At 41.0% G+C, this 26,377-nt stretch overlaps 1 protein-coding gene across 2 annotated transcripts in view; it reads right to left on the bottom strand.

The window, feature by feature from the left end:
- Positions 1 to 654: 654 nt before the first annotated feature.
- tsc22d2 (TSC22 domain family 2) overlaps positions 655 to 26,377 on the bottom strand; it is a 39,835-nt gene continuing 14,112 nt past the window's right edge. The window contains exons 2-4 of one of the 2 annotated variants that reach the window (XM_033621820.2): positions 19,086 to 19,157; positions 1,643 to 1,694; positions 655 to 1,102 (exon numbers count right to left, since the gene is read on the bottom strand). In XM_033621820.2, the coding sequence (XP_033477711.2) occupies positions 794 to 1,102; positions 1,643 to 1,694; positions 19,086 to 19,157 (433 nt within the window). In that variant the 3' untranslated portion in view covers positions 655 to 793. The remainder of the gene's footprint in view (positions 1,103 to 1,642; positions 1,695 to 19,085; positions 19,158 to 26,377) is intronic. The other variant, XM_033621821.2, reaches the window with a different exon arrangement.

Genomic DNA, 26,377 nt, shown 5'->3' with positions numbered 1-26,377 from the left:
TTTTTGTGTATGTGTTAATGAGTATCTCCATGACATTTCATTTACATTATGAAAATAGCAGCCCTGAAATAAATAAATGCAAATACTAAAACTGAACTAATGAAAAAAAAAAAGTATTATGATTCATGTCAAAGTACGGTGGCTCTGAGAAAAACAACACAAGCTTTTGTTGCAGCATATAACAAGCCGAGGCTCTTGACTCGCAACCCGGCATCCTCCTCCGCTCAGGGAGGGTGAATCTTCTCCCCCACTTCTCCCTCGGCGCTCTTGCCTCTTACAGCCCTGGAGCGAGTGGGGTTGGGGACACTGGGAGGACAGTCCCTGCTGGATGTTACAGGACCTCGTTGGGCCCTTGCAGGGTTGCGCCGCCCTCTTCGACAGCTTGTTGCCCCAACGAACCGAGCTCCCTGTGCCCTTTGACCCCATCCTCCTGCACAAGAACAGCATGCAGTTTTATGTTTGATGGTGTGCACCGGCACCCCTGCCCCTCCTTCGTTTCCAGCTTTCTCGCAGCCAACCGTGGGCTCAGGATAAGACTCTTCGAGGGGTGGTGAATGTCTCAATGATGTGAAGCCCGGTGACGGCAGCGTGCACACACTGAAGCATGGCTCTTGCAAACAAAGATGTGGCTGTTGTTGATTTTTCCTTGAATGGAGCATATTGAATGCAGGGCTGAGCCTTTTGCTTTATGAAGCTGAGGGGACGGTAGCAGTTGTTGTCTTTACTAACAGGATCTTCCGCTCCTGTCCGTGGGAGGTGTGTCTTTAAACGCGTTTACTGGGGGTAACGGGGATCACGCTGAAGTGATGTTGGGCTGGTGAGGGATGCTCTGACTCCCCTCGTGGTGAGCCGAGGGGGCGGTGTTGTTGTTGTTGTTTGTAACGAGCGGGTGTTGGTGTTGCTGTTGCAGCGGCGGCGACGTGCTGCTGCCTTGGTTGAGCTGATTAGTCAGCTGACCGAGCTGATCCGCGTTGGCCAGCGACTTCAGCACGGCGTTCTCGCGCTCCAACACCGAGTTCCTCTCGTAAAGCTCCTTGATCTGCTCCTTCAGCACCTCCACCTCCTCACGAACAGCGTACATCAGGTGGCTCTTCACCAAATCCTTAAAGACAGGGAGAAAAGAGAAACTAAAATTAGCACACAAATTAAGCAGAGTCCATCCTCACACACGGGAACACATGGCATCTCAGAATTTAAAGGGTTAGGTGTGATTTTTTTAATAAAATGTTGCTATTTTCCTATTGTCTGACTAATAATTGATTAATCAAAGGAATAATCGACACATAAATCCAGTGCTAGTAGCAGCCACGGATCTTTTTTAGCACTAAGGTGTCAGTGCTGTGAGGTGTTCTGCAACTGCATTTTCAAAAGAACACCTGTCAATCAAACTGTGTGAGCAACACAAGTTATTTGTTTGATTTTCTAAAGCTGCTTATTCACAGCAAGTGCAGAAGCTTTCATCAAATGAGTACAGGTTATTTCATTAAATGCCCCTCAGAGTGAGTTTAACGTTCCTCATCTCTGAGACAGTTGTGTCAGCAGTGAAACACTCATTGTGTAACAAGCTGCTGCACCGGTTACGAGAGAATGTGGGTCACCTGACCTCATTTGTTGTAACTGTTTACATCTGCGGAAAACTTACCATCGCTTGCTCAATCTTGTTGTCGATGGCTACGACGCTGGCACCGGATGCACTGTGGAGAGAAAAGAGCGAGAGTTACCACCAAGATACTCATCTCGTCTACCTCATGCTTTAGATTGAATCAGCTCTTTCACAATGACTAAAGTCAAAATCTGGTCCATGAAGTGACGACTGTGACTTCAGGGAATTCACTGGTATTTTAGAAGTAAACGTATCTGATAGTCAGCGTCTATTTCCAGAGAATCAGATGAACAGATTAGAGTTTTAAACATTTCAAAAACAGAGAGCAAAAATAAATAGCCCACACTATTTTTAGTGCACGTGACAGAAGGTGTCAAAGATGAAGAGTTTCAAAACCAACAAAGAGCTACTGATACACGACGCAAAGACAGATGTTACAAACACAGGGCTGTTTTTAAGCATACAGGTCAGACTATACTGATCACCATATTAGATTTACATGTTGAACACCCCTGTATGTATCCATATCCAACAGCCCCTGACCTGAACAACACCCTAAAGCTGGCCAGAGCTGCAACCATTAATCAAGTAGGCATGCATTCTTCACTTAGTAACCAAATCATTTGATAATCAGATTGAGTAATTTTTTTGTTTGTTCTTCTTTCAGGCCTCCTCTATGCCTGTAACCTGGATATTTTTGGGTTATGGAGAAAATTAGACATTTGAGGACATCATCTTGGGCTGTGGAATTTCACACTGCTTGACATTTATCACCACTGACTGACATTTTATAGACCAAATAACGAATCAATTAATTGAGAAAATATTCAACAGATTAATTGACAATGAAAATAATCTTTAGTTGCAGCCCTACATTGAGCCACAAATCCTTTAATTGTCAGTGTTATCTTGTTTGGAGACACTTTGCTAACCCCATGTGGCAACACAAATAAACCTGACCAGGTGTTACTTCCCAGATGTGCCTCGCATGACGTCTTTCACCAGTTAAACCAAGTATTGCACTCTGGGTACCCTACAGTGCAGACTCTCATGGATGAATCACAGCCATATAAAAGTATAATACAGTTCTTTGTGTTTTTTTTAACATTCAAAGGGGTTTGATACACAAAGAAGCGCTGTTCATTCAACATGTTTCACTAAAATGTTGCCATGCAGAAACAACAGCAGGAGCCTTGATAACAAAGCATCTGGAGATTGTTAAAATACCGACATTTCAACGGATCACGGTCTTATCAGCTTTTATCTAAGCAATGAAGCCGATAAGAGACAGGGAGTGTGGCTCCCCTCCTGCAGGACCTGTGTTCCGGGCGCGGCTGATGTCGCCAGCACCAATCCGTTTACATTACCAGTCATTGTTCTTCCCTTCTCTGCAAAAAAACACATTTTACCAAGTTATGGCCAAATGTGAAGCACCCACACTGCTATCTGCATCCCACTTTGTCATCACGTTTCCAAAATCACTTCAGAGCATCGCAACATTTGGTTTTCCACCCCCTCCCCCCTCTGAGGAAAGAAAGGAAAATCGTGCCCCACTCTACACATAAAAGACAATCGACTTACTGACCCAGGCTATGGAAACCCATACGAAGAAAAAGGATTCCAAGTTTTCCAAGGTGTGTCTCTGGGAAAGACCAAAACCCCAATCGGGATCTTTATCCGTCTCCACAGATAACGTGCTCTCTTGCACAATCGCCGCCCTGCGCGGATGTGGATGCAAAAACAAAAGGGACCGAAGTGCCTTCATGCCGCTAGAAGGTGCTCTGACCATCAGTGTGAGCCAGGAGAGGGAACATTATGTGCAGACATCATCTTACAATGTGTAGAAGAAGTGTAAACTAACTTTAGATAGAAGTTACGTGAGAAAACTGTGTTTAACTAGCGATACGGAGAACAGATTTCCTTGAGACACGTCTTAAATCCACAAACGCAACAATAAAAAACAAATAATGGAAGAAATTTGCAAAGTGAGCCAGAATCAATGACTCCTTCATGTGCCATGCATTCATATATTTGGAAATGTAAACAAAATTCGTGTGCGTAAAAGTGAAAAGATGCAAAAAATTGAACCAACAGCAACCACTGTTGATTTTGCTGCAGATTAATTTAAAATACTACAAAACAAAAAGATGAGCATCGTGCATCACCCCACAGTTGACAAACAACATCCCACAGATCTCCAGGAGCTCCTCCAGCACGTCCTCATGGCGTGCTGGAGCGCACGTACAACGCGTCCTGGTCAATCGAGGGGGGGCGCACACGTGCAAACACCAAACAGATGCTTCAGTAGTGGGAGAGTATGTTGATGTGCTGCCACAGGCAAAGACAACATACCAATCGGCTGATGGCATTCAAAAAAAAAAAAAAAAACACGCGGGGCACAGAGCGACAGCAAACGGCAACTGTGCCTGATTTCAAAATTGGATGAAACACTTGGCGGCGCATGACTCATAGTGGAAAAGTTCAAATGAAGATGAGAGAGGCACAGTGAGAGTCTAAGACAAAGTTTTCAGATAAAACCTTACATTTCAAATATGGATCAGGGCATCAGCAAGAAATAAAACCAAATACGCAGTCGATACAAGCAGTAACAAGCACGCAGAACATATGAAAGTATTCCGAAGGTAAAACGCACGACAGAGACGCACATAAAGCTCCATTACCTGACGCATCTGGCTCTGTAGGACATCAACCGCCCTGAATATGTCGGCGAAGTTCCCGGCGAGCAGGGCAAACTGTAGCTCATTTTGCTGCGCATTTCCTCCAAAGTTTCTTTAAGTTTCTCCAAAGAGTTTCCGCTGTACTACTCCTCTGAGCGTTCACACACGACTGCCTCTTCTTTGCATATGAGCAGTGTGTGTCTTAAAACCCCGCTCGGTCACATGGTGAGAAAACAAAGGGGCGGAGTTCTGCCTCTCCCTGGATTCCCCTCTCTGCCATTTGCATCTAAGGAAGACTCATGTTCTAATTACATTATTCACTGTCACTGTCTGCCAAAAATTATACAGCGTGACCCCACAGGCACAGAACGCCTCATTCAAAAGCAGCAGATTAAAAAAGAAGACAGCGTTTTGTATGTACAGGCAAAGAAGTCTGGTTGAGTCGGAGGATTGTTTTTACAACCAAATTAGTCATTTAGTTGTTTCAAACTTTTACTAATGTAATTATATAGTACTGAGGAAAAGATAAATTGTCAAATATGTATAAACAACATCGAAAAGAGGTGTGAAATGCTGATTTTGATGGTTATTTTTCATCTGTACATAAGCTTAATGACAGAAACTCAAAGACAAATGAGACCACTGTAGATTTCTATTGGTCACGTTGACATTAAGATGACATCATTGACATTAAACATCATAGCTCATGCTGAATCGACTGTGAATGCACATGTCTCGCATGTAATTGAACTTGTAAGGCAGCTTTCCGCAGTCATCTCATCTGTCAGGGCAATGCAGAGGAAAAAACGTGACACAAGTAGGATTGAAAAATGTCAACTTACTTGTTCAATAATTTAACTTGTTGAATATAACATCTAAAATGGTTTGGAGGTATGAGAGGTTTGGAGGTCATCTACTGTACCATGACAGATCCTCACTGATGTGATGACAGCAAGGTAAATGAGTTGCATTCCACATGGGGCGACTCGCTCTGTTGTGTGGCCGATAAATAACACAAGAAGTTAACCCTCCGTTTGAACTTAACATGTCTGAGACAATGAGAGAGAGGAATGTCCGAGAGCTTCGGCCGAAATGTGTTTTGTTTTTTAGCAACAAAAGACAATTAACACACAGGTTGGATCAAATTAGCTGTGAGATCTGTCCTGAAGGAGTTACAAGACATGTAGGGAGACAAAAAACACATTTGTTGCCATTCGGTGTCCAAGGAAAACAAAGCAAACTGTACATTTTATTCAAGGAGGAGGACATGTGGTGATTTATATAAGGACCGCTTGCTGTGTTAACCTCAACACGGGCCTTCCCCGCAGTCACACATGCACCCCCCGCCCCAAACAAACAGGACCACAAGGCAGCGCATTCCAACTCTGGACACCCTGAGGCCAGTGCCTCTAAACCGAGACATCTGTGTCAGAGCCACCATGCTGTGACAACACACAGTCCAGTCAGGACCAGTTAAATCAGTACAGTTTTTGGTTCTATACACACTAAATTAAGTTTCTCCATCATCAGCATGTCACCTGTTCGAACCCAAGCTCCTATGCCTGCTCACACATGGCAAACCGCTCCTGAGAAAACGTATATCACTGAATCTGACGGTATGTTATGACGCTATATCACAAGAGACACGTGCAGGAGCAAAGCGTGGTCTCCTCCGTCTCTCTGGGTATATCACATGATGTCTTATAGTGTCAGACATTCAATGAGTTCTCTATTAAGGCACTGATGCGCCAGCACACGTTGCCATTGCAAAGCATGCCAACATTGACTGTAGGGGGGAGGCAGCTGAATAAATTAGACCTCAGCCTTTCAGCGATACCCCCCTTCCCTCAGTAAGTGTACTTCAAAACATTAGCTGGAGGGTGGGGGCTAAAACAACAGACGAGTGTCTTCACTGATGACTCACTGTAATTCTCTTTCAGATGCAGAAACCTGCGTTACGGCCGGCTCTTGTCTTTCACTCTAGGAGATGCAGTTCAGCTGCTGCGCCACACGAGGTCGGCAGAGGCTCCGATAAGTGTGACACAAAACCTCAGTGAGAACACAAAGCAGCTTCAGGCAAGAGCAGTTTAGATGATCACAACGGGTGCACTGTCATGGCAGATTGCAACTAGAAATTTCCATTTCATCAGGACATTTTACAAGCTGTTGTTCCAAAACATCACCCCTTATTATTTCTGTTAACAAGACAAAGTCATTAAATGGTCAAAGAGATACTGTCACAAAAGCTCTGATCTTTCATTTCCATTTGTAGTTGTGGTGTAGCAAGTGAAATTTCTGATACCGTCATCAAAATGCTATAAATGAACATGGAAATGTATCATGTTCTGTGAAAAAGGTTCAGAGAACTGAAAGTGGCTTCTGTTTAAGACTTGCCAAAAAGGTCACAACTACTGCATGACCCTGCAGCCACTTCACTAATGATCAGCCTCTCCGTTAACAAGGAGAGCAGTATTTTTGCAGGAGGGCGTTCTCTACAAGGGTGAGTCTGTCATGTTTACCTAACTGGTTAGATACATCAGGCTGCATCCACACTAATTCGTTTTAAAATGAAAACAATCTCCGTACACATGTGCGTTTTAGCTCCATTTCACTGCTCCGTCCATAACATGCTTGAAACAAACACCATGTGACCATTCATGTACACTTGGAACGTGCTTGCTGGTGTAAACAGGACGCGGATTGCCTACGCTACATTTGGAGGCTTAGTTAGAAAAAATACGACGAAGATGGCGAAAAGTAAGACCAGCTATCTATATGCCTGTACCAATAGCGATGTGACGTCACACCCGTGTTGAACACGTTGAAATAAAACAAGTCGGAAAACCAAGATGTTGGTAGCAATACAGTCATAGCCAGGTGAGCCCATTGTGAGCGCTACCAGCATGAAACAGCGTAGCAACATCCACAGGTAGGAGTTTAACAGTACTGTGTGTATGGCTGTTTTAATAAGACACAACTAAGACCATAGTGCAAATAAACAGTATATTACTGCAGCTTTCATAACTGTTAATGCACAGGGCAGTCATATTGAATTTTGAGGTCAGGGTTGGAGAGGTTTCTCCAGCTCAGTTCCAGTCAAAATTTCCAACTTTGAATTTGGAAACCGACTTCCCAGTGCAAATGGAACGCACCATAACACAAGTATGACGCTGTCAATGCAGCAGAAGAGAGATTGAGAGTTGTTTCGAAGCAAATACAGCGATATATCAGCAGTACCGGGAGTATTATCCATTCTCGGAGGAAGGCACGGCAATGGAAAGAAGAACCCACACAAGAAGGATGAAATTTCCAAAGGTATGTAGACCTAGCTTTAATGTTTTGGGTTGACACATCATGACCAATAGGATCATATGGGGTAGCGAACGTGGGTGTGTGTGTGTGTCATCATTTTTAAGAAATTTAAAACTGGACTCAAGATTAAAGGTTTACATTGATGTGGTGTAATCTTTCCTTGGTGAATTCCTCCACTGCCTGCTGAGATTGTACAACAGATATTAAATTATCATGAAACTAGTAACCTAAATGCCATCATTAGTTTCGTCTCTCATCTCCCCTACTCCCTCATCAAAATGAGGGATTAGGGGGAGGTAGAGTGTAAAGGCCAGTCCGAGCTCAGTCCGCACAGATGTCTCTCCTTGGCTCTGCCTTTCCTATGCTCCTTTTCTATCTACCTTTGGCTCCCACTCAGACCCCCGGACAGTACTATTTGTCCCACTCATAGTCTCAAGTATGTGCATCAGGGATTGTGACATCTAGTCCAAAACTGAACTGACTGTCATGATCCAAACAATGACCTTAAACCTGAATAGTTTTACAAGCAAGAAACAAGTTACACAATACACAAGGAATACTTGGTATTTAGTGACGCACACGTTAAATGCCCCATGAAGATGTAAATTTGCATACTGCACTATAACAGTAACAAAACAAAGACACTTCAGGCAATGCTGACAAATGCAGCATGTTGGAGGTACGTTAATATGAACATGAACATGGTGGATTTTTCCGACACTGTTGTTGGGATGTGTCGACTACATAAAAGGTGGTTCGTAGGGCTGCACGGTATATGCGGTAGACGGTAGAAATGATATAAATTTGGCCCACGGTAGAGATTTGCGCTCTACCGTCCTATCGTCGATGACGTCATCGCACCTGCCTCAGTGTGAAAATGGCTGCGAGCACAGAGACAGCGGAGCAAGAGGAACTGGTTCACGTCCGTGATTTAGCGTAGCACGTGCAACATGTGTTGCTGGAGAACTTGTGAGTGAGTGAGTTAATGTCTTATGAACAGCCCCGGACTTCTCAGACTCTTTTAGCGACTTACCGCTCAGAGGGAACTCATTCAGTGTCTCCTCTGGCAGCAGCACAGCGTCTCTCCCTCTCCTCTCTCGCCGTGCGCACACGGGAGTTGGTTTTCGGCAAGAGAGTTTGTCATAAACCTTTGGTAATGTAAACCTATGTGACGCTAGGGGCTCCACAAAAAACTCCATATGTGAATGTGTGATAGTTGTGGTATCATAACAGCCTGTCACAGGTTACAGCGTGATGATTAGAGGAGAAATGGCAGAGCATAAAGGTCCAGGTGGAAAAAACACAACTCAGTCATTTAGGATTTTGCTAAAAGAAGGAAATTACCTTTTGATATAGATCCCAGGGGACATTTTGCAACATAGAGTACTGGGTTTTAATTTTGAGTTTTGAGATCTGCATTCTGCACAATAAATGCTCTAAAAAATACATTATATCTTTGCTTTTGTTGTTGTTGTTGTTTTTTTTAATCAATTTAGCTTTGCTAAGGGACTACAAAACCCATTCAGAAACACTTCTATTATAACTTTTACACTTAAATTTATACCGCGATATATACCGTTACCGTGAAGGGATTCGATTTATACCGTGATATAAATTTTAGGTCATACCACCCAGCCCTAGTGGTTCGTACTGCAGATACATTTTCTATAGATTGACTAATCGATGAATTGGCAAAACATTTTTTAGACTTAAGATTGAAAAATTCATTTCGCTTAAGACAACACAGTTGAGGCCTTATGAAGTGCTCAAGGGGGGAAAAAGGAAAATTTTAACTACTCCAGCGCATCTCCAAGACAACTGCGTAAGGCTAAGCACCGAACTTGGTACCTTTAAGGGTACCGCCCCAATACCCTTTGTTGGGTTGGGTACCAATACCAAATTCCAAATGCTAGTGCCCAAGCCAACAAGTGGTTAATCAGAGGAAGATTGTGGATCAATCGGTAATAATATGCATTGCAAGATGTGTGAAACTAGGAACCTAAATGCCATCAACAGGCGTGTCGTAATCCAAGTGAATGACCTTAAACCTGACCCCACCCCCACTCAACCTTAACCTTACAAGAAAGAAACGAGTTACTCAATACATGAAGAACACTCTAAATACTTGAAATTCCCCACAATGACTTAAATTTGCATATTGGAATGGAATAGTCACAAAACAGTGAATCACTTCTGTCCTTATTGCACAGGAATGCTTCAAACGACAGTGACAATCGCAGGATGTTGAAAGTATGTTAATATGTGCCTCTGAACATTTTTCAGATGCTGTATTGTTGGGACGTGTCGTCTACATAAAGGGTGGTCCAGACGGACACACAATGGAGACTAAACAAAATAAGACAGACCTCAGAGACCCCCTTGTCTGGAGATGGAGGTTTTATTTTTCCAGCACTAACTCAGAGTCACAGGTAGGTGTGTCTGCTGCCACCGAGCTTCCTTGTAAACAGACCGAAGGAACTGTCCCACACGCACCCTGACCTGTTGCATAATTCCCAGACTTGTTCACAAATATCTGGTCCTGCGTATGTTCCAGTGTGACGCACACAAAGATATGGACACCTCCAGCAGACCACTTGAACCAGACATCCGGGAGCATGAGAGGGAATCAAGGCCCCCGGGGGTTTAATAAAAATGATAAGATCTGAATTCATAAGACAGCGCATTATCATTGCTAATTTAAACCGCTTACTGTAGACCTCAGAGGCTAAAATAACTACCAGCAGGAATGTTTGTTAATGGCTGCCGAGCCACAGCTCTTGAAGAAATGATAACGAGCAACAGTGTAATGTGACCATCAAACTACATATGCGAACGCATTGGGGGATCCAGGGCAGGCGTGCCCCTGCCTTAAATGATCACTGCCTAAAACCAGATCTTTAGCACGCACCATGTGCCTCGGTATCATATTTCACTACTTTTCCCCTGGCCTCCCAGAGTGATTTGGGCCGGTGCCACTTGTTTGGCTGGATGTGGATTAAGACCCCACTGGAATGTGTTAAAAGTAATAGTGTTACTCCTGAGGCTTTAATGGGAAAATCCTGGCACCTCACCGTTAACGAGCCTCTGTATTCAGCAGAGCACTTATCACGGGATCAAGGACTAAGCCTCATTTGGGCTCCCTCTCTGAAGAGCAGGGTTTGGGTCAGACTGATGTCATCAGACTCTATGCTACAAAAACACTGGGCCTGATACACGTCTCAGCTGATGTCTGTCACAAAGGTTGAGCTTCAATCATGACATTTTTTTTTTTTTTTTAACCTTTATTTAACCAGGTAAAAGACCCATTGAGATCGAGATCTCTTTTACAAGGGGGACCTGGACCTGGGACCTGACTTGACAGTGGAGCGTACATAGCGGAGTCAGAGATACAGCTTGAGAGTTATCCTAAAAATTAGAAATGGGGTTTGCGGCCAGAAGGTCAACTGTTTGAAACTGAAATTGACTTGAGGATGAAATGTGAAACTTGGGTCTCTTTCCTCATCAGCTACTCAGGCGCCTATTAGTGAAACCTCTGGACCAGCAGAGGGGATGGTTCAGGGTTCCTACAGCTACAGGGAAAGTTTTGATTTAAGACTTCTTAAAACGTCAATTATGGGAAGTTATGGAAAGTTTTGCCCAAATATTTATTGTGACATAAGACATTATTTTTTTGTCTCATAGCAGAGATGGTGGTAGAACAGAACTGGGAACTTCGAGTGCCAATTTTGTGTTTCACCCTCTGTATTTGGGATTCCTTGATACCCATCCTGAGTTTGGAAAACTTTTTACATAAGGTACACATAGCCTCATTAAATTGGCTCTACTCCATGTCATCCAGGGTACAGTGACATTAACACCAGAGACATGTGGTAAATTATTCTTAAAAAACAGATGTGATCAATTATTATGAGAATTTACAACACGACCCAAGAAAATTAAAAAGTTCTACTTCCCATGTTTTAGCATTTTAAGGCTTTTGAAAGATTGATTTAAGACATTTTAATGCCAATTAAAGCCTTAGATTTAGATCAATAAATGTCTCTTGAATCTAATTTTAAAGGATCTGCATGAAGCCTGTGTTTAAAAGCAGACGCCTATGGTTATATTTGGTATCTCCCAGGTGTGAATGGCTTTGACTGACTGAGTGTGAAGCAAGACGATGCTAAAAAGGAGGCATGTGTGCTCAACAAACTTTTCCTGGAAATCTAAAGGTCAAATTTCAGCAAAGTTTCCAAAGATAAAGTTGAAAGGATGAAATGTTGCCTTCACACAGTGCCATCTTTGAGACCTGCGGTTTGTTATGTAAACTGGAAAAATCTTTGGTGGTGGTGACTGTCATCCATCAATTCCTCCCTGCATTAAGAAAAAAGTCTCCTTAAGTTTGAGATGAGAACTCTGCCTGATGTCAAGTCACGTCATGTCCATCAAGGCTCTGCAGTTAGTGATTTAGCTGGAGGGGGAGCTCCCGTACAAACGCTTAGTAAGCTTTTCAAAATTATGTACTTATCTTTGTGTGTGCTTTATGGGAAAACCCTGAAATTGAATTGGGCTGGGTTCTCTGAGGATATGCCCCACAGCTTGTTGGCAACGTGTGTGTCTGTTTTGTTTTCATGATGGTGATTCTGATTGAGTCCACGCCAAGACAAAATTAACACATGTTAAATACATCAGTGATATTTTCGAAAAGCACCACCATTTTATACATGTTATAAAAGAAGTCCACTCGTGCAGTCCTTTCCTATCAGCACACATTAAGACTGAAACTTGCACTTTCCCACGTTCAACTTTCCTCCTCCTCACACCCATAATGCAATGTTTGTTTCTGTGTCATAAACAGTAGCTGCATACCTGGTCTGCATCAAATAACTCTCTGTGACTAAGTGGGGCCGCCGATCAGGTCTGCTCAGTCAGAATATAAATCTGTCTTTGCTTTATTGTCCGCGATCATAAAGTTGATCATTGTGGACTGAGGGCTGTAAAAGGGCTGCTGCTGCTTTAATCGGGACCAATCGCAGCCTCACAATGATTCCATTCAGCCGAACAACAAATTGCTTTCCTGGAATGTTTACCAATGCAGCGTGTAACTTTTAATTCAGTTAGGATAAAATACATTAATCTCTTGCTTGTCGGGCTGTTAGCGAGAGGGGATTTAAGTAGAGCTGTATGGGGTCAAGTAAGGGACAATAATATATTTTAACCTTGTAAAGGGACAATCAGAAATCATTTCAAAACCTATAATTATATATCAGCCTTTAATCCTTTAAAAAAACACTGATTGGAAAATTCAAGAATGGATATAGGTAGAAAAATATATCCTGTGGGGCTCAAACTTTAATTTCAGGTAATTGTTTTGGTTATAAATGTCAGGAAACAGTGAAATATGCCCATCAAAGCAGAAGGTGACATCTTCAAATGTTTTCTTTTGTCTAACAAACAGTCCAAAACATAAAAGATATCCAGTGTACTATGATAAAAGACAGGAAACCAGGAAATAATTACATCTGAGAGGGTGGAACCAGAGGATTTTAGCAAGTTAGCCACTAAAAATATTAAATCAACAATTAAATTTAAGAATAATAATATTAAAAATAAATAAAAAATAATTCAATCTAATAAACAAAAATAATAAAATAAAACAAAGAATAGTTTTGAAATACAAAAACTGCTTTTTTAAACATTTGTTTTAGCAGAAAACTGTGAAACCTAACTAAGTTACAAGTCAAAATTTTGGCCCTGATTTTACCTGTACAAGTAAATTTGCACCTTTTTTTCCCCTACTTTGAATCGGTGTCCAAATGTTGACAAAAGCATGTTTTCTCTCAGTATTTATTCAACCTTACTATTGATATAATCTTCTGCTCAGCCCTGTCAGTTTCCAAATGGTGCAATACAGTATAACCCCTGGTTTGGAAATGTATTCTGAGCAATATTAACAAGCTCTTTTTCACTCTTACTTGAGCCCATAATGCCACAGCAGTTATGGAATTGAAAAGGTTAACAGGTAACCATGTATTTATGACAACAATGCAGTACAAACTTGCGTAATACACCACAGCAGGTTGTGCAAAAAGTAGAAGTGATGTGTGGGCAAGCCGCATAGCTGAGGTTTTTACATTTTTCACAAGGCAATCATTTTCAGGAATGCTCCTTTATGCCCTCAGACTGTTTACGTGCAATCCCCCTCCTTCACTTCCAACAAGTCCGACCTTGCAGGGAAGCTAGCTCAGGACAAAGGGATGAGGAATGAGGCGACGCCATGAGGTTTATCTGCGGTTAGTTGGAAAGTTTTGAATAAAACTGCACTGTTAATCACAGGGCCCACAGGCAAACATGAGCTGGAAGGAGAACAAACAAAAGCATTGAATCTTTTGCCAGCCGCGACGCTGCACACTTGCTCAACTGCTACTGTTTTTTTACATTAACATCCATGTCCCATCTGGACCAGCTTGCTTACTCTGGACTCATGACAGTTAACATCTCCTTTATTCCACTATAATCTTCTTTGTTTGGTTGCCAACAGCTGTAACAGGCCATGGGAGTGTAGATAAACGAGGATGTTTATGTATTTTATCATGCAGTGATCTACGTTAATTAAATCAAATAAGACAGGATTAATTGCTCTTTGATCACAACTGGGAAACAACAATGGAAATGTACAAAGCAATAATGTCACAATTTCCTAACTGTAATAACGCCTGAAAATGTTATTACATAAAATGTCTTGACTCATTGTAATATATTGATTTTTACAGATATCACGTTTCAGGTCAGTCCATTTTTTCTATAAAAAAAAAAAAAACTGATGGTGTAGTAACTCTGACGGTTAATGTAATTATGTAAAAAAGGTTTTGCTTTATTTTTCCCTCACAAATCTAACGTGTATAAGTATACCAAACGTATAATACTGCTGTGTGTCATGTTAGCCCACTGAAAACACCAACATTTGACACTGATTGCATGTTTGGAAATGTAAAATCTATGCTTTATGTAGAATTCGAAATTTACAACAGATGGCAGGGGGTATCAGGCAAAGATGCATTAAACTAAAATCCCTATCACATTACACGTAACAAAACATTAGGTGACGTAGCAGGTACATGCACCAAACATGACACAGCACAGCAGCTGTTTCTACGAGCATCGAAGAAAATTGTTCTTTTTTTTTTAAATAGTGCTTTAGTGCTACATTTTTTGTGAGTGATCTGATCAATAAATGTATTCTTTGATTTTGAAACAGCAGCCTCATGTAGTCTGCATGTGAGGTGTTTATGGGACATCTGTAATTTGTTGCTACAGAAAATAACCTTATATAACTTACTACATTATTGTATTAGCAGGCAGAACAGCTTCTTCTTCTACACTATTCAATGAATTGAATTTTCTCAATGAACTCAGAAAAAAAAAAACTTTTCTTCTTCCGTCATATTTCCAGCAGATTAGACACTTCACAGTGAGTGCGACCTATTGCGGAAATCAAAGGTTTTGAAAATATTGTCCATGTGACTGCAGCTAGTGCTCGATCTTGTGAAATTTCTGCATGGTCAGAGGGGAGTTTACACACCCAAAGATAAACATTAGAAATATCTTACAGCACAACAGGACTTCCTGAATAGTTTTGGGAGGGTAACAATAAGTGGGAAGAAGGTAGAGGGGAGTTTGGTTTTTCTGTTCTTATGTATCTATTTCAGATTTAACTATTAACTAGAGATATTTTAACAGTGACTTGTCGTTACACCAATGCAGCTTTAATATGCACTTTGTGTTAGGGTTAGATATGTGACTTCACTTTAGTTACACTAAAATACTTTTGTAATGTTATTACAATATCAGTCAGGGCATTTTATTACATTAAGTTTTGACATCATTGGGTTTTATTACATTTTTGATCAGATTAAGCACAAACTGTATTACATATTTTGGTGTTATTACATTTTCAGAAAATGATTACATTATTGGGTGCTATGTAAAACGAAAAAACGGAACTGCTTCCCTCAATATCAACCACAGTGGCACAAACAAATTGAACATACATTAGCATCAGCTTCCTTAGAGCAGCGTTTTTTATTTCAAGCACTGCCAAATATAAAATTTGATCATGGGATTCATTTAGGGTGAGCTGCCAGTTTTTGACCCAGGAGCAACCACGGGTTGAAGAGGTATTTGTTAATTGCTGAAAGACTTAGAAGAATTTATTGAGTGAATCCTTAAACTAAAACGGATATCACACACATCCCATTAGGCCAAAATTTGTCCTATTATGTAAGCATAAAAATTGACTCATTTTTCTGATATGACACAAAGAATCTTGGCATCCTTGGATCCAAACTGGGAAGTGATGCCTCCGGAGTTTTTTGATCAGCCATCATCATATTTCAATTTCATGACCTGACAAGACAACCACATGTTCAACATAAATATGCTGCCACCTTAACTGCAAAGTTTGTTTGCCACTGTTTGTTGGCAGTCAATTAAATATCGATGGCAGAGAGTCAAGAACTCAAACGGTCTCCAGGAGACGGCACATGGGAACAAAAAGTGGTCGTGACTAATGCAAACCACGGACATATTTACTCCCAAATCAAAACCAACAGGTATTCATTTGCCTATAGTGCTGACGTTACTTGACAGGTGCTCACATGTCTGAGAATAATTAATAATCCACTGATAACTCAGTTTGACTGCTGTGAGATTAAGAAGCGCTCCTTTGCTCCAAAACCACACAGTGTGTTCTGAATCATAAACAAACCTCAGACATGTCCAAATATCAGTGCACTCTGTTTGATAACAAAAAATGTGAAGCCCACAAAGACCAGTATTGGAACCCATCAGCTATTGGTCTAATGATGATACAGCCTCTCGGGGTAACAGCCAGGGTTAAGGCGTAGCCAGCAGATATCTGGGCCAAGACCTCCTCTTCCATGTGCTGATGACTGTTTACAGATCCATTAGCAACTAGAGACAGGCCCAGACAACATTTCAGCTGATCTCTGAAGACAGATATTTGCATATGAATGTAGATTAACTTGTAAAAAGCTCATAAAAAGACAATAAAAAGCTAAATCGTGGTCAGACAACAGCTAATGGGTTCAGAGATTCCTCTTTCACTCTTCATAGGGATGGGCATTTTAAGTAACTTCCATATTCGAGTACTTGCATTAAATTATTATGGAGTACTGGAGTACTCACCAAAAAAAAAAAAATCAGAAGAATAGGGATGTAAATTGGCCAACAACTGAACAAAGTGCAATTTGCAATTCATTTCTTGAACAACCTGGCTTCAATTAGCTGATTAAATCATGAATTCAAATTTAGCAAAAGTAAAATCAGCAAATTTTCTGATGCTGCCGTTACACAAGGTAGATGCAGCACTGATGGACCGTCTCCGGAGTCCAGAGCCGCTGTCCTTCCACTCAATACAACATCTGCTTGGTTAGCATGAGGCAACACAACAGCAGCAGCTAACATCTGACACAGAGCCATTTATTGGTCCCAACAAACTAACACCGACACCAAAACAGCTCAACTCTGTCGTTAAACCTGTTAATAAATGTGAGGCAACGTTAGCTGTGTGATGCTAACAATTAGCCCTCTCACTATGAGTGCAACAGAGAGAGCAACAGAGGGGCACAATGAAGATTTTACCTGTTTTTAATAGTAAAAAAATACAAACGTCATCTTCACAGTAGGGCAGAGATTAGTCTATACCTGCTGGCAACCAAAAGCCCTCTCAAACGTGATTGGTCGGTGCTACTCAGACTACAAACAGAAACCAGAGCCCTTCTAATACCATAATATTGTCCAGTTGCCTACAGATACTTCATACATATCCAGGTAGCCATTAAAGAGAGAACACAAAGACTAATAGTGGATTTAAAGAAGGAAACAAAGAATTTAACAATGCCAGTTATCCAAAACTGAGTTACACCCATTAAATTACATGTAAAAATCCTTTTTTTTTTTGGTTCAATTTTTGGCCAATGTCGAAACTTTTATGACCCAGAAGTCATAAAGTGATTCATTTTTTATAGTTGTCAGATTGGCTTCTGATCTCTGAAGTCCATGCAGTGATAAAGACGGTTTCCCTGGAGACACTGATTAATGTTGGCTATCAAATGAAATTTAATTTTGCAGCAGTATTTTCTCGGTATTGTTATCATTGTGTAGCAGTGAATGTCAGCCCCTGTCTGGATGGCACCTTTAATTTATAGGGTAAATTTACACTAAAAAAACTATTTTTATTACGGAGAAATCAAACTATTTTTTTCTCGATTATCTCTCAAGTCTATAAAAACATTAAAAAAGCCAACTGTAATCTACTAAAGCCACGCTTAACTCACTTGTGCAAGCTAGTTGGCTTGAAAAATTACTACAATTGTCACAAATTAATTTTCTGTTAAAGACCTTATCCATTATTTTACTAATCATTTCTCCATGTATAAAGTTTTCTACTTCCCTGAGTCAATGACTCCAAGTCAGTCATCACCAGCTTCTCATCTGAGAATACAAAACAGACTTCGGAGAATATGATGTAACACAGCACAACCTCTGTCATGTTACCTCACTGTGATATGCTATTTGCAGTGCTGAAACCCCCTGGCACTGCGCTGCACATGTCGGAGGGGCAAGAGAAACCTGAGCACTAGATCCTTGTGACCCGACAGAAGGTAGACGCTCAATGTGTCAGAGAAAGTGTCATAAAATGCATCCAGACGCTTCCTACAGTGCCATGCCTTCTTCATGCGTTACACACTTGCGGCTGCTCAAATGTCCACCTTAACAAGTCATTTATTTAGTCCAGTACTTGCAGTGCTGCAGCGACGAAGCCGCTGATAGCAGAATGTTCTTGACAATACATACAATCTTCATGTGACTATTTTTCAGTACAGTGAGTTTTTTCCTCTGGCGTTTTAACCCAGACAGCAGAAGTGTGTATGACTCAGCATTTTAAATATAATGAGGCACTTATTCTTTGTTTTGTCTCTCTATCTGAAATGAAGCTGTTTACTTGCTTGCTGTTTAAATAACTTTCGTACTGAATCTCTCCACTTAAACCGAGTCTCATGAAATCATTTTGGAGTTAGTGGTTCTTGAACCTGGGCTCGTCCATCACGACAGGAAATCTTAAACCCAAGAACTAATGTAAGCAAACTATAATTTTGCTTTTATACATTTTCTTTACATTGAAGGGTAAAAATTATACTGTTGGTCTAAAGACTTGATGCAGCTGCGGTCAGGTGGGAACCTAAATAACATACAAGGGTAACGTGCAAACAAAACAAGTCCAATCAAAGTATAATTTGCTTAAAACAAAAATCGCACACAGTCAAAACTCTGGAAATTGACTTGACCTTGCTAACAACACTTCAAGACTCTATCAACAAGTCAAAATGGACATTTTCTTGCAAGGTGTGCAGAGTTAAAGGGGTGCAGGGTCTGGTTTAGTCAGCCAGTCCAGGCCACACACACACATGTAAACAAACCCGAGCTCATACCTATCGTTGACAGGCTTTGACCCCCGTAATCTGCTAGGCCGGAAAGCCTGGTAGAAAGCAGTGGATGGGTTCCTGCATTTTAATGGGGGAGGAAACAGAGACAAGAGAAACATGAGTAAAGGAAGGGAAACGTGTACGCTGGGAGGGAGAAAGAGAGAGAGAGAGGTGCTTCGACGGGGAAAGAGATTGTGAATGAGAGCAGAGGAGGATCCTGAACCACACTAGGAGGTTGGAGGAAATGATGATTCAATCCAGATTGCCAAACTCTTTGTTGAAATGACATGATGAAGCAACACCAAGCGCATTATGGGCATATTTTTCCAGGTCTAAAACCTTGTTGCATAACGTCACTGACGCGTTGCATCACAGCCAATCACTCCACATCCATCCTGTATCAAATAATAACCTTAACTTAAACATCTCAGTGCTAAACCAACATCTGGTTTCAATAACAGGTCTGCTATAAGCTGTGACAGTAACATCTGCACAAGTCATCCGTGGTTAAGAGGATTATTTCTGGCAGTCTCTTCAAATGTATCAGGATAAAAATGTTTTAAACAAAAATAATTCAGAGTGTTTGTCACCACTGATCAGGGATGATTTAGACAGGAAGTTAACTAAGTCGCATCCCATTAGCAATTAATGTTTATGCATTCATACGAGAACGCTACAACTACTCAGACTGCTTAGGGTAGAAAGTGAACTCCAAACAGGGGAGATAAAATTTCAAACTGCATCAAATATTCATCAGCATTCAGGTAATTGCTAGCACAGGATGTTAATGATATAACCTGACCACAAATCTCAGTCCCGGATGTCTGAGTTTAAAAATAGTCTAATAAGCTTAACTTAAGTGGAAATGTTTCTATAATATTAGACTATGGGTATTTTTTTATTACTCTGATTGGAAGTCCAGCTCAGTGCACGAGAAGAGAAACAGTAGTGAGGAAAGCAAACAAACAGCTTAAGTCAAGAGAGCGTCAGATTGAAACTAACTATTTAGGATTAGTTTTTAGCTATTGAGCATTTTAGCAGAAATGGTTTGAGGTCTTAAAGGTGTGCTGGAGTGCAACATTTCAGACAAGACACAGGCCTCCATCGACACCAGATGTCGGTTTGGTGTGTCTGAGCCTTAAGGGCTGCACTTGAGCTGACATTTCAACTCCTTTCTGCACTTTGCTTTCAAATGACACTTCATTCAACAGGTCAACTGCAGAAGCAAGCACGTGGAAGTTTTCTCCAGAGAGTTCAGCCTTTTCTAGTTTGATTCAATTGTTTTTATCTCTGTTGTTTTTCTTAGTCATATAATGTCTGTATTTTATGTCTTGATCCTATGTCTTTGGTCTTTCATCATGAAGCACTTTGTGAAGTCTGATCTAGACTATTTTCTTTAAACTCTGGAAGTGCCATGACTGCATACATTTTTAATACGTATGACCACATGTATTTCGAGGACACAACACTCTCACTTGTGACATTTGCTCCACACCATTCTGCATTGGACACTTTAATAGGCAAATTAAAGTCAAAGCTTTTCGATAAATTGAAAAAGAGAGCATGTATTTCAAGTAAAAGCAACAAACGAACAGAGAAACAAGGTGAGATGTCACGTGACAGCTCACAAATGGAACAAACGTACACTCAAGTTCATGCCAGTTACTCTTCTGTCTGCACCCTATCTGTTAAACTTTGTTTGAGGGACTCGTCCTACACTAGAAGCAGGGGTGGTCTACAAAATCTTAAAGAGGACAGTTTCACTATAAATGAGGCCCTGGAGAAGCAAAAAACAAAAGCAGGCGGGAGAAAGGAATTCATTTACGAAACTAGAAAAGTGGGGTTACACATCCACTCCTGTATCAGTGCGAGGTTGATTTACAGCCAAGTTTCTATATCTGAGCCCATGACAGATTTATCTGCGCCACACCCCACAAACAGCAGCTCAGGACCTTCTGAGTTTCCTCATGCGCTGGTGAGGTATTTAGACACTGCAAGTTTAAAGAGCTCACAAACAACCTAAGACAGCAGCTATGAGCTCGGCTTTCAGAACAAGCCAAAATACCTGGTTTTATAGGGACGAGGAGACTTTTATATGCATGACGAGCTTATCAGGCAGAGAGGAGACAAGCAGTGATATATCGTGAGAATAGCTGAGTGACAAGCAGCAATTTAAAAATGATGGAAGTGGAGACAGGGAAAAGTTAGGGAAATTAGGGAGGTGTGGGCTTCACCTCACATGAATGCCCTTTAGTGACCTCACCCTGTGCAGCAGGAAGTGCAGGATTAAAGAAGAAGAGTGTGCTTTTCTGTGCTATAAAGGTCACTTTAAAGGCCCATCACACTTGCCTCATTCTCAGACTTTCAGCAGCACACAGCAGTGCTACAAAAGGAATATGTGGAAACACTGGATATTTGGTGTTATTTTTGGCATTAAAAAAAGATATTTTTTTGGCCTGGCGGGGGTTCCTGTTGGTCTGTATAGTTATAGGGGAAACACTGGTTTTGGACCGTTGGTGGGGTAAAACAACACATCTGTGCGACATCACCTTGGCATGGGAATTTTTCACTATTTTCTGACACAGCAATTAAAAACAAAATAACGACAAATCGCAAACAAAAATAATCATTAGTTGTCACATTGCACATAAATCCGAATCATGATTACGATCACATTAAATTCGTCTTTACACAGCACAGTTCACGTCCTGTCACGTTGCAACCTTAACACATTTAACCTAGCTGAGCTGTCAGACCTTGCATCGCTGCTGGGAGCAAATATTTAAGCAACTACAGTCAAATTAGCTCCTCAGTGTGTGAAAAGGTAAAGGCACAATGTTGTCAGGTAAGTATGCTAATTGATAAACATCCTGGTTGACCTACAGCCCCCGGCAAGATTTGGCAGGAAGCGTGATGGGAACTCACATGCACCCCTCGGGCGTTCATTTAGGGAGCACTTATCTTACAATTTGACTGATATGCACATGACTGCATTTGACCCTATTTTAGAGCAAATTTCTCTGGACTGGGTTGTTTTTGCTATTCAGAGAAGCCCTGCAGTGACTCCAGCTCAGGCCACAGCTTGTCCACCATTTGTGACTCCTTCCAAATCCAAATTCATGACAGGCTGGGTGAGTGAGGTCATTACTGATCCCACCCATCAAAGTAAAATAGGTTGCCCGTGTCTATTTGCATGACTAGATATGTAGAAAACTGTTCACTATAAAAAATGCTTTAGAGCTGAGACTGTATCAGGTAGATTTAACTGTAATAAAGGCAGTATTTTATCTGGCAACTGTAAGATGTATATATTATTAAGTGGCATATTTAACTGAAACATTTACTACATTCTGGACCGATTTCTTTGCAGTTAATGACGTTTTTCGTTCCTACAGCAGAGCAAAACCACTGCATAGCAAAGTGTGATAATCTGGATGAAAGTGCTATCAAACAATGTGCCAGAGCACCTTATAGACTGAGTAACCACCCTGCTAACATTTGCCAAAAAATGGGTGTCATGTCAGGCCAGTTGCCTGAAGCAGAGTCACACTATACTGTCAGATCTGAGAGGCCATTCCCTGGTCCCATGATGTGTGCTTGACAAGGGATTTAGCAGCCAGAACTTCTGTCAGTAGAGAAGCTTTGTTAGTTTCTCAACTCTTTATTGCACATAAAGAGCCCGTCAAGTCAAACATGCTGAACCACTTGCAGCCGTATCTAAGGTTCAGGAGATTGCATAATTTTATAGGTGATGACAAATGTTTTTAAAAGACAAAACGGTCATTCAAAAACTATTTTATTACATGTGATATAACAATGACATAACCATAAGGATTTGGTGATGTTCCAACACCCTGTTGTGGACCAGAAGGTTATTAAAAACAAGAGTGCCCTTTAAAATCTCTGTGCTCTGACTGGTTAACTACCATGGCACAACAGATGACGAATAGAGTCACCAGGGAGATTTGCCTTTAAACTTATTTAATCCTTAAAGGGATACTTTGCCAATTTTCAACCAGCTTTGTATCATAACAATGTGAGCAGCATATGTAAATGAAATGGTAACCTTCCCTCCATCTCATCAGCACCCAGATCTCCCTGTTCATCTCTCAGCTAAGATTTTTGCCAGCTCTATACATAGTACTTCCACATTTTCATATGCCCAGCACCATGGACATTAGAAGTAGGCAGTGCTAATGAAATATAAACTTAAATTCTATTATTGTATTGCCTTTTTCTTGCCTAAAATGTCCTCAGAAACATATTTTAGTGCACTGTTTGGCTGTAATAAGAGAATTTGTGAACAGGAAGTGGGCGCCATGCTGGTTCCTGTTTTGTAAATTATATGTAAACTGAAAAAACTGAGATCAAGTGATAAAACTAGAAAGTGCTAATCAAATATGAAACTAAGGCGTTGCATATTTTTCACCTAAAATGTTTTCAGACACATTTTATCTGTAACTGTAATTCGAGATAATTTGTTACCAGCTGGCCGCAATCTAGTTTCCTGTGTGATCCTGTGTGTCATCCACCAGCGGGGGCGTTTATTGATCCGGTGTGGTGCAGTGCATTCTGGTATTCATAGGTTTTCTACCTCTTGAGCAAATGCAAATGCCACTGGCTTTTTTCCCTGTTTTCTCTTATGAGAAAATGTAGCACCAATGTCAAAAGTATTTGCATCTGTCTCCTGTATAGACAGCTCAGTTTTATGAAAAGACCAAAATTCCAGCAGTGAAATACTTCTTTAAAGTCAGGGTAAAGCAAAATGTGCATTATACATGTTTGGAAAGACATGTTGAAAACACGTAAAAAGACTGAGAACTACATATTACTGAATTGTGATCTTTGAACTGTTTATCACCATTTTTTTGTCAATGATTTTTTGGGTGGGGCTAAAGGCTTGTTCAATGACACTATGGAGCCACCCTTAGCATTGAGTTTTACTGTTATTGCTAAATACAATTTAGCATTCTGTTGTGACAGAAGAACTAGATCATTTTTCAGGCTGGTGCCTTAAACATGTATTGCTGTACATGTCCAATATAGCTGCTAGATGGAGCAGCCACTGCAGTGCAGCTTTCCTGCCAGTAAGCGTTGCTTTAGCGTATGCAGCGGACACACCCAAGCGTCTCGGTGCAAAGAATAGTGTCTATTTTTTGATGATTTTAAACATACGTTTATAAACTTGGAAACTTTTTTAATCATTCAAAAATGGCTGCTTAGTAACACATTTTTCTGTGGTGTAACAAACTCATTAAATATATTTATTTTTGCTTTACCCGGACTTTAAACTGCTGCATGGGCCTGAATGAACACTCTATGCTCCCTGCGGTCACTTGAAGAAAGCTTCTGCTTTCAATGGAGCGCACACAAATTAAATTTCCTCCCTTTAAAATTAAAACCATTTTAAAACAACCTCTTAGTGTCAACTACAAAAAAAAGGACAAGCTTCACGGCACAAAAGACCAAACATGATGCAAACGCTGGATTTTGAGCTGTGGGTTGCTTTCCTAAAGTCGTTTATTCCTGCAACCAACTCTTTGATGTTGCTGAATGCACACAGAGTTGAGCAGACCTTATCCCTCAACACATGACTATGCATACAAAACTGTCTCCTTGTTCAAATCACTTATGTAAAACTTTTCGGCTGAAGTTTGATTCAAGGAGAGGCTGAATAAACTGGGCAGAAGGATGAGACGTGACCCAGCGGCTGGAGGAGCTCTTCTCATAATGTAGTGATTAGGGGATGCCGTGGGAGAGAGGGGAAGAGGCTCAGTGGCAAAGAGGGACGTGACCCTCTGCATGGGTCCCAGCCTGCAACCATACGCGAGTCAGGCAAAGTCCCAGCTGTGCAGCTAACCACCACCCCTCCCACTCTCCTATGGGAGGCTACAGCACGGAGGGCAAAGAAGAGAGGTTTGTTAGGATTTTAATGACTCAGCTTCAAAAACCTCTGCAAGACAGATCACAGCTCAAGCTTTAGCTATGTTAAAGGCAGGCTTGAACGCCTCAGCAAAGTCTGGCAAACATGTAAAGTCAGTGAAAACGCGTGAAAATATGTCACACTGATATGCGCATTCTCGTAAGCAGAGAGTGTTAATTTCTGCTTGGGTTACACATAATTGTTACCATGAGTACAGATGAGTCAGTATAATTCAGGATCCGTCGTGGCTCATTCAGCTGGGTGGCAGCTGATAGCATAAGCCTGGAGCTACAAAGCCACCCTATCTGCTCAATTTCACTTAGCCCGGCTCAAGTTCATTGACTCTGCCGGTTAAATAAAGTGTAGAATTGGTTCCTGAAGCGTGGCGCTGGCCAAGTGAACTTTGCCACACTGGCTGTTTCTGTCTCTGCTTGTCAGCTGCTGTATAACAATACTGAGCCTGTCACTCTCCAGTGACTTTGCCTGGGGTTGAGCAGAAAGGGCAGGCAACTGATAAAACATACGGCTGATTCCTGGTGAAGTTAAAAAGAAAAGTACTGGTTATAGGGCTGCCACTAACGATTATTTTCATTGTCGACTAATCTGTCGATTATTTCTTCGATTAGTCGACTAATCATTTCATCGAAAAATGCGTTAAAATGTTGGAAAATGTTGGTCTGTCTCGCCCAAACCCCAAAATTATATCATCTCATGTCTTTTTTTCATACTCAAGCCAAAGGGTTTTAGTTCACTGTCACGGGAGAGTGTGTAAAGCTGTCAATATCTGAACGTAAGAAGCTGCAGTAAGAGTATTTTGGGGTACTTTTATAGTACTTTTCTATGAAAAATGACTCAAACTGATTAGTCGACTACTAAAATAGTCACCGATTATTTTAATAGTCGATTAGTCATTGATTAGTCGACTAATCGTGGCAGCCCTACTTGGTTAAACACTGCTGTTGTTCTCGGCTTCATGTAAGAAAACTCCACTTTGCTGCTAAGCAAATTTATGCAATGTAAAATGTCATAGGCTTATGCTAATAATATTAGCATGGTGTATTTGTGGGGGGTAAAGTCTCAAGCAAAAGACAACTGTTCTGTCCATAAACCTTGTGAGTTATAATGGAGCCGAAATTTGGACTTCTGCTAATGTTGTCACTATTAAGCCGTGTTTTGGGTGTGTTTTAGATGTGGTTTTGGTCAAGCAAGCTTTGCAGCACTTCAAAGAAACTCAACACAGCTGCATAAAAACCAATATAATACAAAATATAGACATGACCTTGATCATTTTTGCTGACCTCAATAGGTATAAAGGCTCACAACAGCATAAGCCAGTTGTGTAGAGCCTATGCACAATCATAAATCAGCCTTAAGT

This window comes from Epinephelus lanceolatus, chromosome 6 (genome assembly GCF_041903045.1).
Source record: "Epinephelus lanceolatus isolate andai-2023 chromosome 6, ASM4190304v1, whole genome shotgun sequence".
NCBI classification, from domain to species: Eukaryota; Metazoa; Chordata; class Actinopteri; order Perciformes; family Serranidae; genus Epinephelus; species Epinephelus lanceolatus.
The sequence above is the reverse complement of the archived record's forward strand: the minus strand, read 5'-3'. Positions and strand labels throughout refer to the sequence as shown.